This window comes from Buteo buteo, chromosome 24, assembly GCF_964188355.1.
Source record: "Buteo buteo chromosome 24, bButBut1.hap1.1, whole genome shotgun sequence".
Lineage (NCBI taxonomy): Eukaryota > Metazoa > Chordata > Aves > Accipitriformes > Accipitridae > Buteo > Buteo buteo.
In genome coordinates this window covers 17951027-17969810 of record NC_134194.1, presented here as the reverse complement: position 1 = coordinate 17969810, position 18784 = coordinate 17951027, and the positions used below count along the sequence as shown (strand labels likewise).

At 37.9% G+C, this 18784-nt stretch overlaps 1 protein-coding gene across 1 annotated transcript in view; it reads right to left on the bottom strand.

Annotated features, from left to right (window-relative positions):
• DOCK2 (dedicator of cytokinesis 2) overlaps positions 1–18784 on the bottom strand; it is a 213919-nt gene that overhangs the window by 179350 nt on the left and 15785 nt on the right. Inside the window, exons 4-17 of the mRNA XM_075056525.1 lie at positions 17719–17774; positions 17462–17558; positions 15714–15862; positions 12384–12519; positions 10074–10228; positions 9356–9437; positions 8744–8879; positions 8089–8164; positions 6994–7070; positions 6506–6631; positions 5523–5647; positions 2510–2608; positions 940–1012; positions 761–864 (exon numbers count right to left, since the gene is read on the bottom strand). Coding sequence (XP_074912626.1) covers positions 761–864; positions 940–1012; positions 2510–2608; positions 5523–5647; positions 6506–6631; positions 6994–7070; positions 8089–8164; positions 8744–8879; positions 9356–9437; positions 10074–10228; positions 12384–12519; positions 15714–15862; positions 17462–17558; positions 17719–17774 — 1491 coding nt within the window. The remainder of the gene's footprint in view (positions 1–760; positions 865–939; positions 1013–2509; positions 2609–5522; positions 5648–6505; positions 6632–6993; positions 7071–8088; positions 8165–8743; positions 8880–9355; positions 9438–10073; positions 10229–12383; positions 12520–15713; positions 15863–17461; positions 17559–17718; positions 17775–18784) is intronic.

Below are 18784 nucleotides of genomic sequence, written 5' to 3'. Positions count from 1 at the left end.
CTTGCCATTAATGTTACAGCCAACTAGTCTACTGAAAAGAGCAATAAGAATACCTAAAGTAAAATTTCTTCTGTACTGGAAGTGATTTCTGGTTCTTAGTTCCTGCTAGACACTATTCTCCAGGGGACAAAAAAACCCAACCACATGAAAACCAAACCAACAAAAAACAAATCTTGAAACACCTGTTCCCTGCTTCAGTTCACAAAGTCAAAAACACTACTTGTGTCCAATCAGGGCTAGCCAAAACAACTCTTCATCCAAAATCAAATTCCTAAAACTTTCACTTTTTTACCTGAGTAACTACACAGAGCAGTTTCAAGCAACCAATTCCCTATGATTACATTCCCTGGATTATTCATGTGGCAAAGATTCTAAATGAATCAAAACAACACTCTTGCCCCCAATTCAGCTAGACAAGTAGACACAGGTACACATCCAAGTGCTGAGCTTTAACATGACTTCCTCTATACTACAGAAGGCCAAAAGCACAAACTTCAGTAAAAGTGGCAGGAATAGTAACCATCTCTCATTGTGCTTAGATAACACCTCTCTTTAATTAAAATTTAGAGTAACGTTTACTGACCATGTTCTGGAACAAGTTACATCTCTTTTTGTTCAAAAGAAAAACATAATATTTATCTTTGATAGAATAATAAAATTAATCTACTGCTAAGAAAATAAACAATGCAGTCAAAGACAACAGTGTAAAAAAAAAAAAGTGTCTTGTAGGGGAAAGAAAGGAAAAAAATTGATCCAATACCTTTAGGACTAACAAATCGTGGATGCCGTCTTGAAGAGTTGTTCCATCCTCCTTCATTAGTCTTATGTAGGCCATTGCAAAATTCTTTTCTCCTTTATCTTTAGCTGCAAAGCAAAATATTTTCAGTCAGCTATCCATCAATGAATTAAAATTCACTAAAGTAAAAATTCCCTACTTACACTCTTGAGATGACCTGTGTCTGAACGTGAAGCGCAGGTGTATCCTTTGCATATCTTCAATAGGGACTGCTACCTTTTGTAAAATCAGATAACAATCAATAGTTATGGGGGACAGGGGCGGAAGGTGGTTTCACATGTAATAAGCTCCTATTTTAGAATAAATAAGCACCACTTCTGCTGGCTCCCTAATGCTTTTCACATACCATTTAAAACTATTAAGCCTGATCACAGTAGCAGAAGGGGTGGCTGATAAGCAATCATCTGTTAGACTTTGCTCAAAGTCTAACACAACCAAAGAAATAAAGCACTGAACCCAGTGAGTTAAAGCACACAGGTGCTTGTACTCTAGAAAATAAGTATATTGCAGTCTTATTATTTACCTTGTTAACCATATAGAATTATGCAACAACTCTGCACTGTGAAATTTCCACACTTGATATACATGAATTGACAACCAATTTAACAAACAGGTGAAAAAGGTATGAAAACTCTAGTGAAAGAAGTTAAGTACATTTTTGTGATTAAATTCAGTTTCAAAGCCTTGAGTAGAATCCCAGGAACTCATGAGTGCTTTATTCTTGAAGCAGCATACCTACTTGTAACAAATAATGCAACAAAAAAGGTCAACTGCATAAGAAAAAGCACATTTTTTTATATTATCAAGTTTATAGTTCTAAAACCTTAAAGACTTGTATTCCTTTGTGTTCATTCACAACTTCCCTTTACAAATCTGTGTGACACTCCTCCACATTAACTACATTCTTCAAAAGGATCTACTGTTAATGATTCAGTATAAAAGTCTGAATTACAGAGTAATTTTAAAAAGAAACTAGTATAGTAAGCAAAACACAGCATGGGTCAATGTTTTCAAAACAACCAATAAGCTTCTATTTCAAACCACGCTTCCATTCCCTCCCTTTCCTGCCCAACCTCAGCAACACTCCTTAGTGTAGGAATTGCAGGCTTGTCATACATGACATCATCTTCAATAGTTGTCTTCAAAAAAAAAAAAAAAAAAATCATGCTTGCCAGCAAGCCTGAGATGTGCTTTGTAAGAACTACTTCTGGAAGCTTCTAGGCATTTTCCAACCAAAGACATTAAAGCCAGATTAAATAATTATTGGTCTGTGTCTAAAAAAATTCAAGACAGTTTTTTCTTTCTAAAATTGCAGTATTTGGGGTGAGGGTGGGTGGGTTTTGTTGTGGTTTGGGGGCTTTTTGTTTTGTTTGTTTTTTGTTTTTTTAAATCACGCAATTGAAGGTCCTCATCTCCATTGTTTCACCACGATAGAACAAATGTGGTATTTCGTTTCTGGTGAGCCATGTTAGGACATAAGGTTGTCTAAGATGACCTCATTTGTTTTGCTAGACAAAATCTTAACATGGTTTTCCAGGCCAAATTTTAAGCCTCAGTAATCATATCTCTCTAATAACTGATGTATGAGTAAAGCCCCATCCTTCTAGCTGTATTCTGGACCAAGTTATTTTTTAGAAAAAGCTGATGCTGTGCAACTTTTCTGCGTGAGATACCAAGAAACAAAAAAGCAAGTGAAAAGTATCTACACCATACCTTTAACGTTTCCATCCAACGCGGCTGTTTGACTTGATAGTAAAGAACTGATCTGTATTCACTCACGGGTTTGTCCCCCGCTCCCAAGCAAACGGCGTTCTTCAGAAAGAAGGAAGAAACGGTGCTTAGCGGCTCATTAGTTTCTGTACATTTTTTATGACTTGAACAAAACCAAACCAAGAAGCAAGGCACCGAACGAGCGGTACCTGAGGTACGAGGCCATGGCGGCCGCAGCGCCCTCGGCCAGGCCAGGCCGCGGCTCCCCCGGGCTTCGCTTCCCGCCCTCAGCCGCGCAGCCACAGCCGCCCCGGGCGCCGCAGCGCCGGTCCGCGCCTCTGCGTCCTCGTAAAACCGCCATGGCGGGTGGGAGCCCTGCGGAGGGCACAGGTGCTGCCTGTACGGCACCGGGGCCCTGGCTCAGGCGCGGGAGCTGAGGCAAACGGGTGGCCGGTTAACAGGCCCCACCGCTCGGGCCAGGCTGCCCCCAAGGCTCAGCGCAGCTCCAGCTCGGAGCCTTTGGAGGCTGGAGACGCTCCGTGAAAGCTGCAGGTTCAGGACCAACATACGTCCTGCAGCATGAAGATCTGTCTTTAACAAGCAGTTTTGAATTTGGATATGGTGGCATTCAAAATTAAAACAATGAAAGCATCAACAAGAGAGGAAGCATTAATATGAAGATACTGTGTTTTCCAGGCCTCTGAACATAATGAAAATAAACATTTTCCATAATTAGACTGGACCTACCCACAGATTGCCTTTTACAGAGGTTACACAGTAAAGAAGAGCGGCTGGGTGATGAACATAAAATAGACTTCGTTTCTTTCCGCAAACTGATGAACTTAGGTAACCAAGGCATCATTCTCAATCAGTAGAAGAAACACACAAAGTAAAAATAATCTAGCTTCATTATTCCATTTATTCCTCCGTTTACTTTCAAATACTCTTATTCCAGCAGAATCTCGGAAGTGTTTGGCTGCATACCAGAGGTGACTTCCAAACTAAACATTGCAGAGGCACTGACAGTATGCCCTCCGGCATTTTTTCAACATTGAGAATTTCCCGTTCTTTAATGACTATCAGAACTAGTACAGATCCAACTTAAAGTTTTGATCAATTTCAAAATTCGTTGTAACCTAGGAATTCAGTTTGTTTAGTGAATCTGTGAAGACTCTTGGCCTACATCCATCTTTCCTAGCTGATTGCGGTTGAGGATTGTATATGCAGAGTAACTGCTAATGCTGGCAACAGAAGAAGCAGGATCACTGACACTAGGCATCAGACATGAAACTGAAGTGCAGGAAAGAAGCAAACATAATAAATTCTCTACTGAAGGCACAGATGAAACTAACACTATATAGGCTACGATAACTACTGCAAAGGCACAATTTTCCCGCTGAAAATCCAGTGAATCTTAGAACTCTGCTTCAAACACCAGATGCCTTGTGACAAGAAGGGTGTGATGCTGATACCTGAAGATGCTTTGTAAGGTCTGGTCAGAGTGATTTAACTGCGGGAAGGTATGTCTCATCTGCCTGAATGGAGATTTTTCAAAGTTTATGCACAAACTTGTTTGAATGTATTCTGTGACAATCACTTGGAATAAAAGGCCTTTTAATTGAAACAGTAAATCTAGTGTTAGCTCTTCAACTGAAACTAGTTTGATACCTAAACAGAGCCAACCAGTCTTGTGTTTAGTGAACATATACCTGTTTTGTAGAAACATTGAAATTAATATAAATTCATGGATTTGAAAGTTTATTGGTATTTATTTGTTTTTTGGAGGCTAAAAGGGAAAACCAGTTACTTTTGTTAATACTTGCATTCAACAGTATTTCAATTAACTCCTCAAAATTGTTGCTTAAACATGTCTAAGGCATATTACCCACAGAAAGCAGGCATGATTTGGACACGTTTCAGATCATAGACAAAGTGACAAATCCACTTTCTCCTACTATTTGGAGAAAGGATGCATCTGCAGAACTGAACATACATAACATTGGAATGCAAGGTTTAATGCATTACAAAAGGTTAATTTCTTTAAGGAATACTTTGGTATCTATATTTTAAGCACATTATTTGTGAATAGACAGAGGTTGCTGAGGTTGATTTCACAACAGAGTTAACTTCTGTACGTGCAAGTCATGGTTAGGTGTTTTCACATGTATAGGTAGTGTTTTGTAATCAGGGTTAGTGTTTGTTGTATGGATCGTAAGCATTATATAGGTTTAAGATCTTCATTCAAGCTTTAAAGTTAAATTTTAGGTCAAGCATTTAATTGTAGTTCATAAACGTACTTCAGCAAGTCATGAATCACAATGAGTTACTCCATCTTTGTTTTATCTCAAAAAGCATCATTATAATTTCACCCTCATGATCACAGTACTGATTTAGTGAACAGTACAAAGCTCAGAAAAGAAAAGGCTAAAAATCCCCCTGAATACTGAACTGGTGTTAAAAAGCCCTAAGGAAAAGACAAAAATTTCTCCAAATGGAAATAGACAAGCAAAAAGGCACTGTAAATATTTATGTTGCATATGTACAGTGTCCACACTCCTCTGTTGTCACTAATTTAATTATTTGACATGTACTTCATTCAAGGGACAATGACACAGTCGTCCTGGCACAAATCAAGGGTTTGTTATGTAGCAGAAATGGTACTTCTAATATTTTAATGTACAAATTGCATTCCTCTGGGAATTTCCACAAGAAAAACCCTAGAGTAAGAACACAGTAATTGTCAGAAACAGCATTTGTTCCTTGGCACAGCTAAAATAGGTCATTCAGTGTTACTTCTCGTTACAGTTTTATGCAAGACATTTATAGGACTTGAACAGATATGTCACTTTAAACATCATAAAACTTATCAGTCACAAGTTGTCACAAGATGACAAGTGAGGGCACTGCAAGTTTTTGCACAATGGTATTTTATAAAAATTTATAAGAAGTTTAAGGCTTACTTCTATGATGTAACTCATGTTTCTACGTCCATTATACAGGAAAAAAGAAGACTTACTGGCATGACTTTTCCTTCTTCATCACAGACACACATTATCACTTCCACATTTCTCTGAGTTGTTTTATTGTATTTATCAAAATCTCCATACAACAATGTAATATAAATGTCATTTCTTATGTCTCCTAAAAAAGAATGGAAAGGTTAAAAAAATGCTGTGAAAACATAAAGTCAACTGAACTTCACAAGAGTACCTCTTTTTCTGCAGTGAAAGGGATAAAAATGTCTTGTTTTCCATCTGAATTTAAGTTTTCATCTGTTATTCTTAGCTAAGAAAACACTACTGTGTGATGTGAAACGAACCAAATGGGAGTCCTCAAAGTCACTTGAAGCAATTCTCGTCCTGCACTGACACCTGCTGGTGAGGTGACGGATGAGGCCATTACTGAGTTTTCCCCAAATAGACAGCTCTCTTTCCAGAGGGAGCTTTATATTTTAATTTTCTCCTGTGAACAAATTAATGACTTCTTTTAAAAGAAATATCGTGATTTGAATTGAAGGGTTTGGGGGGGGGGGGGGGGGAATTTGTTTTTAAAAAAGGAGCACTGCAGACAGTGAATTACTTTAATTGGAAAATATCTTACTGTAAATCCCACCCCCCAAAATCAAGATATTGTAAACTCATAGATTTATTAAAGAACAGTAGTAAGTTACAGTAAAAATAAGGTTAATTTAAAATTCAAGTAAGCATACACCATAATCTACTTAGAAGACAAGAAAGCTATGTACAAGGAGCTTGGATTATCCCTCAATTGTCTTCATTTTATTGTTTCTGTTTAAGTACTAGAAAATACTTTCCAAGGGTTTCACTATTTTATATAAGCTTCTAATATTGGAACATAACTTATTATGAAGAGTGAGTTCTAAAGAGCCTCTGAGTTACTCATTACAGAAGTAAGTAAATAAGGCTGCAGTTGATGCTCATTAACCTAGGTATGGATTTTTTTTTTTCATTCCCTATTACAGAACAAAGCACCTCCTACCTGGCATGATTATTTCAGGAAATCCTAGCTTTCTAGCAACAACTGTGGTTCTGTCTACAAGATGTGGATAGTCCTTCCTAGTTTGAATCACATCTCCAACAAGCATTTTCACAGTTACCCAAAGACCTGTTAAGAGGGGGGGGAAAAAAATAATTACATTTATTGTAAGGAAAAAAAAAATCTCTCTTCAGATGATTGGCCCTTCTACCCATCAAACAGTGATACAAATTTACTTCCCCCACTTCCTTTAGCTGAAAGTAAAAGCTCTATAATCCAAAACTCTAGCTACTAATTTAAATAGCCTCCAAGATTCTGCAACAAACTCATGATTCTTCACTTCCAGCTTCAGTGTTGACCCACCACCATGGTGGTGTTACAGCCTTAACATAAAAGCCTTTCTCTAAAATGTAAACAATATAAAATGAAGTTCCACAAAAAGACCTTGTTACTTTACTTAAAAATAAAAAAATAAATAAAATCTACTTTACCTTGTCCACCACTGTCTCCTTTAGATGCAGTGACTTTGCTTAGGAGACTGTGTAAGAAGTCATTCTCTGCCGCTACCCTGCAGGGGAAAAAAAACAATGCCTACTAGGAATTAAGTGCTAGATATATCAAACACCATTCAGAACATAGATGACAAACAGCCTCAGTCCTCTTTGCTGTACTTGACCTTATTGTGATATGTTCTTAAATTTCATTATCTCTCACTTCAAGTTGCAGACCACTCACATTAAGCTTATTTGTACACTGAAGTGAAAAAGATTAAATCAACAACTTTAGGAATGGCATTTTGTGACAGACTGACAATGTGGAAGCTTATCATTTTGTAGGAACACACAATGTGAATGCATTCACCAACATGCCAGTCCAATTCACTTTCCCTGATAAACAGCCTGGCAAATGAATGAACTTTGATTTTTTTTTTCAGCTGCTTTTGAAATCAGAAACAAATTCTCACATAACAAACATGTTGGATCAAACTGTAAACAAGTGAAATAATAAACCAGTGTGTCATATTTGGGTCTTTCAGAATTAAATTTATTCTCCATAGTACATAGCAGCAGTGCTACGTAGAATGCCCAAACATGTTTCCAGTGAATACTGGCATCTATGCATTTAATCTGCGAGTATCACATTTTTAGGCAGCTGATCTGGCATTTTTCTGAAGATAGTTAACGTATGACAATTCAACTACTTTTTAACTGAAACCCAGTTTTTACTCAGATTTTTCTCAAATTCAAAACAGAATCAAGCACATAAATTACTAGTTATCCATACTTGCAAAGCTTACTGTTGAGTATGTATAACTATTTAACTTGGGTTTTGTTAAATAGGACACAGTACCAGCTGTCTGAAGGAGCACATTCATAGAAATACACATTCATTTAACATGCTATGTAACCCCTGTCAAGTCTTAAATGCCTTCTAAAGTGATGCTTAAATAATTAGCACTATTGCAACATAAAATTATTACAAGGAAAAATTATTTTTTCTTGAAAGGTTTCACAGATTGTTACAGCCAAAGAGATATAGAAATATTTTTGTGCGTATAAAAAAAAAGATATCTATGACTATCTTACGGGTGAAAGGGAATGAAATGCTGCTTTTCTTCATCACTTTCAGCTTTTCCTTTTATGATATCTGTAATATCCATAACTAGAAGAATAAAAGAAAAATAATCAAAACATAATAGCTTTGCGAATACTTCCTCTTATCTATGAATAATGTGCATTAATACTCTTGTGCCTCAAGGTAAATACAGACTTTTCGCTAGCAAGAAGCGTAGCCCAATAAGGGTAGGTATGTGGGGCAGAACATTTAGTGCAAAGTCCACGCTACAAACATGATGCTGTATAAAGGGAGAATTACTTCAGACTAGTTTTGGTCTAATCCTGTAAATACAGGTATGAGTGCATTGGTGGTGCTCTGGGCAAAAAATCATTAGTTTTTCTTTTATCTGCAAGGAATTTTATTATTATACCTGGTACTATGCTTGGGTTTTCACTGCATAGCACTAAGTATGAATTATTAGGAAATTAAATTCAAAAGCACATTTCTGACCTGAACTAAAACGCTACGTAGGCACAGTCTTTATGGACTTAAAAGATTAAATATGGAAGATAGTCGATATAGCTATTGTGCATTCTGACATGTCTTGGTAGAGATTCTATGGTCCAGGGTTGGCAAGTATCACTGGGGTCCTGCTTCAGATGTAACATAGGAGACACCAGTTACCTGCCACTCCAAAAGGCCGCCTTAGTCCTTGTGTGTATTTCTTTGAGTTACTGTCTTTGAGATCCATCCTTCCAACTCGGACTATTTGACAAACTAAATAAATTTTGTCTCTGCTAAGGTCTTTATTTCCAAGATCCTAAGATACAAACAAAAAAAGAATTGAAATATTGCTTGGGGAAGAACCAAGTTGTGAAATTAAAGAGGTACTCCAGTAATAAATTGAGCCTCAGTAATGCATGGAAAAAAACAAAACAAAACCAAAACCAAACCCAATAACCAAACTGAGCCCACAGAAAGGATTAAAAACCTGACAGCTTAAAGTTTGAAGAAAATACAAGGTAAGATAAATAGAGGAAATAGTAGCAATCAAGAGGTACAGCAAACAAAAAAAAAAAGTCATCAGTAAATTTATGAGGCAGCGAATTGATTTGAAGAAGGGACATGGAAGCATTGTCACTGCCTTAAAGCACTCAATGACTGGTCATCTTGCTCTGTTTCTAAGATTACTTCTGCTTCCTTTATCTTGCTCAATCTTTAGGACTTCTGATAGTGATCACACAGAAAAGAATTCGATGTGCAAATACATAGCAAGGTAAACTGGAAAACACTTACTGTGAACACTACTTTAAGATTGTTGAGCATATCAATTTCCTTTGGAAAGCCTCTACTCCCCCATCTCACCAAGTAGTTCTCACTGTTTTAAAGATAAATATCTTATTGTCATGTGATTTAAAACTTCTTCCTTTTCACAGTACATTAAAAAACCACGGTACATAACAAAGGTTGCGTAACAGGCAATAGTCTGTGGTGATTGTCTAAACCTAATACCAGACTAAAAAGTCAAGAAGAATGCTATACAAAATACCATCAGTAAGTTTTGAAAAATAACTTGAACATAAACCAGAATGGCACCTTTTTTGTAGGAAACATTACCATCGTCAGTCTGATGGGAATACTCAACAGAATCCTAATCTATCTTTGAATTTATAAATTACTCCCATTTTGTCCTCTTCCCCCTGTTTCAGCACTTTACTCCAGACACCACAACATTCACCATCAAGAATAATCACTTAACTTTGAAGTGGTCTCAGGCTTCTCCAAAATTCTGAAATGTTCAATCCAGGAATTACCTATCAAAATATTTGGCATCCCTTACCCTAGAATTCTTTAGTAGTTGCCAATGACTAGATCTGTCCACACTTGCCTTTGCTTTTTGTTTTCTTCCTTTTATTTACGTATTCCCTGCATTACTAGCATCTTGGCAACTATTTTACTTCATTTGGCTATCTCCTTTTGCTACTTTTTGGCAATTAAAAAAAAGAAAGCTTACCTTATAATTGTTAATTTCTGTGGATCATATAGTGACATAAAGAGTTCTGCATCTTCTCCAATTCGGCAAACAAAATTGCGCACAAAGACATATAGGCTGTGGGTGGGGGATGAAGACATTCGGGAATACGATGCATAATCTGGTTGATCCTTTGACTACTCAGGAAGAGGAAAATCATTAGCTAGATCCATGAATTAAAATGGTGGGATACTACAAGCAATTTCAGTTTTTATCATATGTAACAGTTAATCTGGAATAATCATAGAAAATTTGGATAAAAATACTTGTTTCCAGCAAATAAGCATTGCCCTGTATATTCCTCTGAAAGACATTGCTTACTAACACAGACATGACTACAAATAAGTTTCTGACCCTCCGCAACACTTTACCAGTATATCAGCATCCTTTTCTACTATTAAGCTAGCAAGTTAGCACCTTAGAAGGTGCAGAAGTGACATAGGTATGGAAGATCTCACCTTCCTCTCCAGAGCCTTCAGTGTATGCAAGGAGATAAAAAGCTCAGACTGGGTTCTTCAAAACACTGTACCCAGACTAGGGAGCTAACTCTGTGTGCAAATAATGAAAAAGCTGATGACTGAGATGCCTTAAATCAATCTTTTGCAATACTTAGGGGACTTACTTAGCATGAGTAAGAACTTCCTTTTTATGGGATTCTAAGCATATTATGCTTTCCAGGTAGGCGTCTCCTTTTAGAAATGGAACAGGGATTACTTTTATGAATATTTCCAAGGAACACAATAGTTGAGCTGTTTCTCTTCACTTCCCTTCACCTCCAGAAACCTCCCTTTCTTGAAAATCTTACATTTATTTTCATTCAGGAGAAAAGAGCCAGGTTAACTTTCCCTCCTGTATATGAATGTTTTCAAAAACTTACCTCCCAAGAAAATCAGGCTGCTTTCAGTGGAACTATTCTGAAGTCTTTTACTAAAATTTTGGTAAAAGACTGCACCTATGAGATTTGACAATATTTTTGCTATGCTGTAAGAATTTAAACCCATTTAGGGGAAGGGAGCAGGGAGTTGGACTTGATGATCCTTATGGGTCCCTTCCAACTTGAGATATTCTATGATTCTATGACTTCCATATCTTAGGCCAGTTCTTCAGCCACTGGGCAATTATGTAAAGGCTGAAACATTATCACCACTTTTAAAGAGAAGAGGAAGTATCAAGCTGTCACTCCATAGGTAAGTCTACAAGTCTGAAAGCTAGGAACACTAGCAAAACAGAATACACCTCTTTGAAAAGGACACAAATAATATATGCTGAGATCAGGACACAGCTGAGCAGGTTCACCGACTCAAAAATAGGCTCCTAATTTCTACCTACCTCTTGTTTTAACCACCTAGAAACAGCTACTTACCATTTGATGGCCTAAAGCTCTTTTTATCCATTGGTTGGCTCTATTTTTAAAACAAGTCAACAAAGTCTATTGCAGACTACGAAGTTTTATTTCCCTTATTTTGTCAGTTAATTACATTTTGATGTCTGGGAAGCAAGATTTATTTAGTGACACTGATGAGAACAACTCTTAAGGTGTTTTCCATTGATTTGTCATGGGCATTACTGAAGTGTCTTAACAGCCCAACCTTCTTTTGTCAAGTGTTTTACTTGCTTTATTACTGTTTATTTTCTCATGAATGAGGAAAAGAACCCAAGTACCTTACAACTCCCTGAACAGATTTAATATAGAAAAAGGTCAAGGAAGTGTAGTCACCTGCTTTGTGTTTTAAAAGATGAAATTTATGCACTCATCAGCTTTGCTTAGGCCTGCTAACTTCTGGTGTCCACAAGATTATGCTGAGTTCACCCGAGTTCCTCTTTAGTGAGCTTAAATTCTTCACCTCCATCAGACTGACTAATAAGCAGCAACACATAGCAAACAACTAGTGTTGTAACAAGACCTTCTAAAAAAGAGCTTTGGTTAGTCATAGCTTGCAGTCTGAACTCCAAGTATGCGACTATTAACTATGTGAATCGCCCTACTGAGTAGCCCACAGATAGAATGAGGAGACATATTTCTATTTAGGAATCCAAGAACGGATTTAGAACCAGCTTTAGACACAGGCTTTCAGCCTAGCCCACAGCCTGAATCCAGGGCACAAATGCAACTAACTCAATTTGAGGCTTAACCATATTTATAACACAGGAATATGAATCTCCACTTAGTTTGGTCAGAGGCAAAAGTTTCCACCAACTTTTGTGGTAGAAGGTTACATCCTTCAACTCTTATACTGGTTTTTCATTTTGATTTTAACAAAGGAAGCATTAAGGTTGGCCAATCATTCCTACCATTTCCTCCTTAATTCGCTCAGTGATTTTATTAGTCGCTTCTTCATGTGCATGAAATAGGCTGATGACACTGGTTTTATCTGGATCCAAGATATTTCCATCTTCATCTCTAACTATCAGATCTAGTTCAAGTATCCTGTGAAAATACAAAGACCATAATGGCAGGGTTATTTCCTTGTATAAAAATAAAGCTTAGAAATGTAACAGACAAGTTGCTGCTTCAAGTTTTAAAGGAATAAAGTAAGTTTTAATATATGCAACGGTATTTGATTGAAGAAAAATTTAACTAAACCCCATGATTTTCTTTTCAAGCTGCTGAACAGTATTTATCAGTTTTCAGAATTTATAGTAATGTCACCAAAGCATTTAAATGCCTGTCACATAAAATAGATTCACCATGTTCAGTGACTTCAAGCAGTCTTCATCCGTTTTGCTTTTTAACATATAACCTTTGTAATCAAGATGCATAGGTTTTTCCTGTTACCTTCTGCTTTTATGTTGCTCTTCTACTCTCCCAGTCCTGTTAACTAACTACTATGCTCTATTCTCCTTTGCCCTCATACAAATAGTGCCTTTTTTCCTTCCACACTTCTTTTTTTTCCCCTCAAAACTCAAACCTTAAGTCTTACCTCCATACATCCTACATATTCTTGCCCACAGTGTCATGGTGTCATCTCAGCCAAGAAGTACCCTTTCTTGCCTATCTAGGATCTCACTTCTCCTATCCCCCTCTAAAATTGGTCTACTTCACACTGGACTGTACCTTTCACAGTTTCTAAAATGTACTGGCTGCCCTTATGTCACTGTTAATGTTGTTTGAAGCAGTTTGTATCAGACTGCAAGGTGTCTTCATCACCTGACATGATTATCCACAACCTCTCCTGATTTGTTGTTAAATCTCCTCTCCCACAATGATCCACTCAGCCTCCATTGTCATTCCCCTTTATATTACTTCTCCACAGTTCGGTAAGTTTCCTTTACACGTCACAACTCAATCCCACACTTAAAGGCACTTACAAATACTATCCAACTTGCACTTTTCCTCTATACAATCCCAAGCCATTTTAAAAATCCCCTCCACCCCTGCTTCTCTAAAGGAAAAAGCTTACTATCTCATCATTTTGAAAGAAGAGTGTGAAAACAAAAGTCTGAAAGCAAAGAAATGTTAGTGTTGACTTAATCAGAGCTAGGCTTCTTTGATTGGAGCATTTCCAAGTAAGATCTGTCTTGGAGTGACCATTCAGCTCCACATTGTGTAGCAGGACACATGTATTCCCATAACGTGTTGTGTAAAAATACAGTTTATCAGAAATCTGTGCATCCAAGTGGCAGTGAATGAGTTAAGAGTTTCATAACATATCGTGGTCATTGTTTATGCTTAGCCACAGCTAATTGAATACTTTCAGCTGCATGTAGGCCTTTAGGCCACAATAACCACAGTCACTTGTAATAGCTAAATACATTTTATAAGCAGATTCCAGTGCCTATAAAACCAATACCATGAAGATTTGTTTACCAAGCTCTCTCTTCCCCTTTATCAGATGGTGGAACACCACTCAACCCCACACAACCACATTTTTGCCAAAAATGAGTTGTGTTGCAGTGACTTTTCATTAGCACAAAGCAGACAAGGCATTTTGTCAAATAACTATTCTATTGCTGGTTGTTTCACTTCTATTGCCAGAACCAGAGTTCTGCCTAGAAATTCCCTGGTAAATTGGGGGGTGGAAGGGAAGGGGAGGGTAGCAATGCGGTGCCTTTAGCAAAGGCTGTGTACACTTGTATTGGTTTTGTGTGGCAAGGTTTTGGTAGTGGGGGGTTTACAGGGGTGGCTTCTGTAAGAAGCTGCTGGAAGCTTCCCCTGTGTTTGAGAGAGCCCATACCAGCTGGCTCTAAGACGGACCCGCTGCCGGCCAAGGCTGACCAATCAGCGATAGTGGTAACGCCTCTGTGATAACAATTTTTAAAAGGAAAAAAGTTGGGATGGGGTGAAATAGCCACTGGAGAGAGGAGTGAGAAGATGTAAGAGAAACAACCCTGCGGACACCAAGGTCAGTGAAGAAGGAGGGGGAGGAGATGCTCCAGGCGCCAGAGCAGAGATTCCCCTGCAGCCCATGGTGACAACCCTGGTGAGGCAGGCTGTCCCCCTGCAGCCCAGGGAGGTCCATGGTGGAGCAGATCTCCACCTGCATCCAATGGAGGACACCACGCCAGAGCAGGTGAGTTCCCGAAGGAGGCTGTGACCCCGTGGGAACCCCACGCTGGAGCAGGCTCCTGGCAGGACCTGCAGATCTGTGGAGAGAGGAGCCCACGGAGCAGGTTTGCTGGCAGGACTTGTGACCCCATGGGGGACCCACACTGGAGCAATGTGCTCCTGAAGGACTGCATGCCGTGGAAAGGACCCATGCTGGAGCAATTCATGAAGAACTGCAGCCTGTGGGAAGGACCCACGTTGGAGAAGTTCGTGGAGGACTGTCTCCCGTGGGTGGGACCCCACGCTGGAGCAGGGGAAGAGTGTGATGAGCCCTCCCCCTGAGGAGGATGAAGTGGCAGAAAATAACATGTGATAACTGTAAACCCCATCCCCATCCCCCTGTGCCGCTTGGGGGTTTGGTAGAGAAATCCGGGAGTGAAGTTGTGCCCGGGAAGAAGGGAGGGGTGGTGGGAAAGTGTTTTGAGATTTGGTTTTATTTCTCATTACTCTACTCTGGTTGATTTGTAATAAATTGAGTTAATTTTCCCCAAACTGAGTCTGTTTTGCCCATGATGGTAATTGGTGAAGGATCTCTCCTGTCCTTATCTCAACCCGCAAGCTCTGTGTTATATTTTTCTCTCCTCTATCCAGCTGAGGAGGGGGAGTGATTGAACGGCTTTGGTGGGCACCTGGCGTCCAGCCAGGGTCAACCCATCACAACACTTCAGACTTTTGCTATTCATCCACCACCCTAAGGTCTCTCAGCACCACTTTTGAAGTGGTAGCATAACACTACTAGAGGTAAGCTGTGTTTGTGAAGGATGGACAGTACACTGATGTTATATGTATATAAAGGCCAGTTATCTAACCTCAAATCCTTACAATTGACAAGCTCATATATCTATAATTAACAAATTAATATTTTGAAAAAGTCATTTGCTATGAGAAGCCTCAATATGCTATCTATTATTATCACAGGAATAACAGGGAGAAGCTTGAAAAGGCAGATTCAGTGTGTCTACATCTCACATTAATGAGTTACAGAACTGTGAACAAGAAAACTTTATCGACATCTCTGTTCTAGATGGGTGCTTTAAAATCAGTCATGTTTTCCAGAAGCAATGTAGGCCACTTACTTGTTACCATAGTCAATTTTGGAAGTGACTTTCTGTTTGAGTTCTTTGAGCTCATCTTTTGGCAAAGTCCCGGACAGAAGCTGTGACCGCCACTCCATTAAGTCACACATCATAGACTGCACCTGCTGGAACCGCTCCTTCTTATTTGTCTAAGATATAGAAGAAAACAATAGGTTTCAAGCTTCAAGTTGAAGTGAAACATTGGTCTTGCAATTAAAGGATGTGTCATATTTAATGCTAAATTACTACAGGAGCAAGAGTTAGGCAAAGTACTGAGCCTGGCTTTCTTCCTCCTCTCATCCTAGAAATTGTTAAAGACAGAATCTCCCATGTGACCGTAAAGAAATGACATGAAATTTAAGCAGTTTGTATGGGGATAGGGAATAACTTTTTTTTTTTTTTTTAAATTGTGCTGTTTTAAAGTTTCTTAACTGAGTCTTATCAAGAGAAAGCACTGTAGAAGCAATTTACTTCTGTATGAGAAACTGATAAGAGCATGCTGGGAACAACAACATTTGATTGTATTATTAATACATTTAAGAAAAAAGTGAAAGGATGCATAGAAGTCACTAAAGCAGTTTCAGTGTCATTTACTGAAACAAGAAAAGTTTCAATTGTTGACTTTAACAAGAGGAAGACTAAGAAGTGACATGTTTCAGAAAACAGAAAAAAAAAAGCAAAATCCAATGGCTGGGATCCTGGAGCAGTCAATGCAAGTTGTTGAAACAGGTTATCCATTAGAAGAGACTACTCAGGTACTAGAGGATTCACCATCTTGTGATGTTTTTCCAGTCAACACTTTAACTGAAGTCTGATGGCTAAAAATTCAACAATAAGTCACTAGAATCAGTAGGGATTAATGTAGGGTTACAACATGCAAAATATTTGATTATGCTAATGTAAAAATTAGCCTTCTGTCCTTCAAATTCAAATTTTATCTCTCAAGAATCTTGTAGTCCAAGGACAGGTACAATATCATAAGAAAGGTTTGGTCTCTGTATGAAGGGTAGCTGAGGCCTGCAAAAATATTTCAGGTCCAATTAAAATAAAAATATAATTTTAAAGAAATCATAAATTACTTCTACAGTTCTATACTACACTGTGGGCATTACAAGCATATGCAAAAGACCACCATGACTACTGGTTGCTAACTTAAAAGGAACACAGATGCTGATGCAGTGGCCATTTTGACTAATACCTCCGAATTCTTTACACTTTTATGTATTGGTAAAAGTGCTCACAGGAAAAAATCGCTTTCTCCAAAATGGAGGAAAACATGTTTTCCTTTAAGAAATGTAAAATTAAGATGTTGAAAGTAAAAAGACTGACTTCTTGAAATTGCCAATTGTTAATAGCTACAGGTTCCCAGTAACCCTTGAACAACTTTTGTTCTATCATCCGAAGAACATGGTTAATCTTTTTCAAACGCATCTTAGTTATGTTTGATAATCCTATCTTGAAACTTGTCAACTCTACAAAGAACAATTATGAAAAATTTATCGTGTACAGGATACTCAAGTTTGAAACTAAAGGCATGAAGTTACACCACTCCTCAGCAGTAAGTCAGCCTTTTATTTTAAAGCCATTGAAGAAAATGGTAATCCTCTAAGCAGTGATGAAGAAGTAATTTCTTAAATCCTCCCAGATCCTGCCCTGCATCTAAGACACAACACTAATTTGAACAAGGCCTCAATATGCATAAATAGGACTAATTAAAAGGCCACACATGGCATGCAAAAATGTCATACCACATAGAGCTGTTTCCAGATGCTTCCCCATTCCCAGAGAGTAGTGGTAACTTCTTGAACTAAAGGAATTTCAGCGGGTATTATATTTTCTGTATGTCTAGGAAAGAGAAGAATATTTAACACAATGAAAGTGAAAAAGAGTATCTGAGTTTCATGGGTTTATATTATAGTTACTGTGTTTAAGGCATATAAAGGCCTTAAAACTCATTCTTCAGCAGACAAGTTCCTTAATGTAATAAAACAGTTAAATTCAATACCTTTTCTTTTCAACAGTAACTTCCTTAATGTGGATGAAAGACTTAGGAAATATTCCCTGTTGAAGAAGGATAAAAAAAAAAAGTGAAAAAATACAATGATGTACTCTTACTCTCCAAGAACATGTAAGTAACAAATGAGAGCTTTCCAAAACCCACTTCTAAATTTTCTTCATAAAACTATGACTATGCACATAAACTAATCTCCAAATTAACTGCTGCCTATCTAGTTTTCTGTCCAGCTAGATGCATGTGTTTGACACACAAATAATAGAAGTTTTGTCATATCCTTTTCTGCAAACATGGAATGCATAGGATTACATTTCTTCATAAGAAACACCATCTTCCACCCCCATCTGCCCATCTACTCCACCAGAAAACTGTACATACAGTGTAAATACAGTAAAGAAACATTTGTTCTGGGCATCAGCACATATATTTCTTGTTCTAGGAAAAAAATGCAGTCTAATTTAGAGATCAGCTTGATTATCAAACCAAAGGAGAGACAGTGATATAGGATCATTGGATCTAGTGAAAGAAATATTGATAGACAAAGGAAATCACTAGGGACGAATAGCAAAATGGCCACTGACACGAAGGACAGTAAACTCAAAGTTTACTTTGAAGCATAAGAGCCAGGAACACTATGCCTAAGACAAATTGCTTTAAGGAAAAAGAACAACCTTTAATTTGCAATGCATAATGAAGGCAGACACTTAGTAAAGCCATAAACTCTCAGCCCTTCTAGGTATTTGTGGCACCACTGCAACTGAGATTATAGTCTCATTTTGTACTACCTAGGACCATGCAGTAAGATGCCCCAGCACAAAGAAGGCACCAGATTTCATTACATTCTCCACATTTATTTTTAATTGACTTGCGTAGGAAAAAAAAATGGTCACCAGACAAAATGTTTTAATGTGATGTGTCCTTGCTCTACAACAACTGAAATGTTTTAAGTCATCCTAAACAAATGTTTGACTATCAATCTATCTGTGACAGTCCTCACATTAACTAGCAAACCTAGTCTTGGTAATTAAGCTAGGTTCTTCTTGGATTCTTCTCTGTT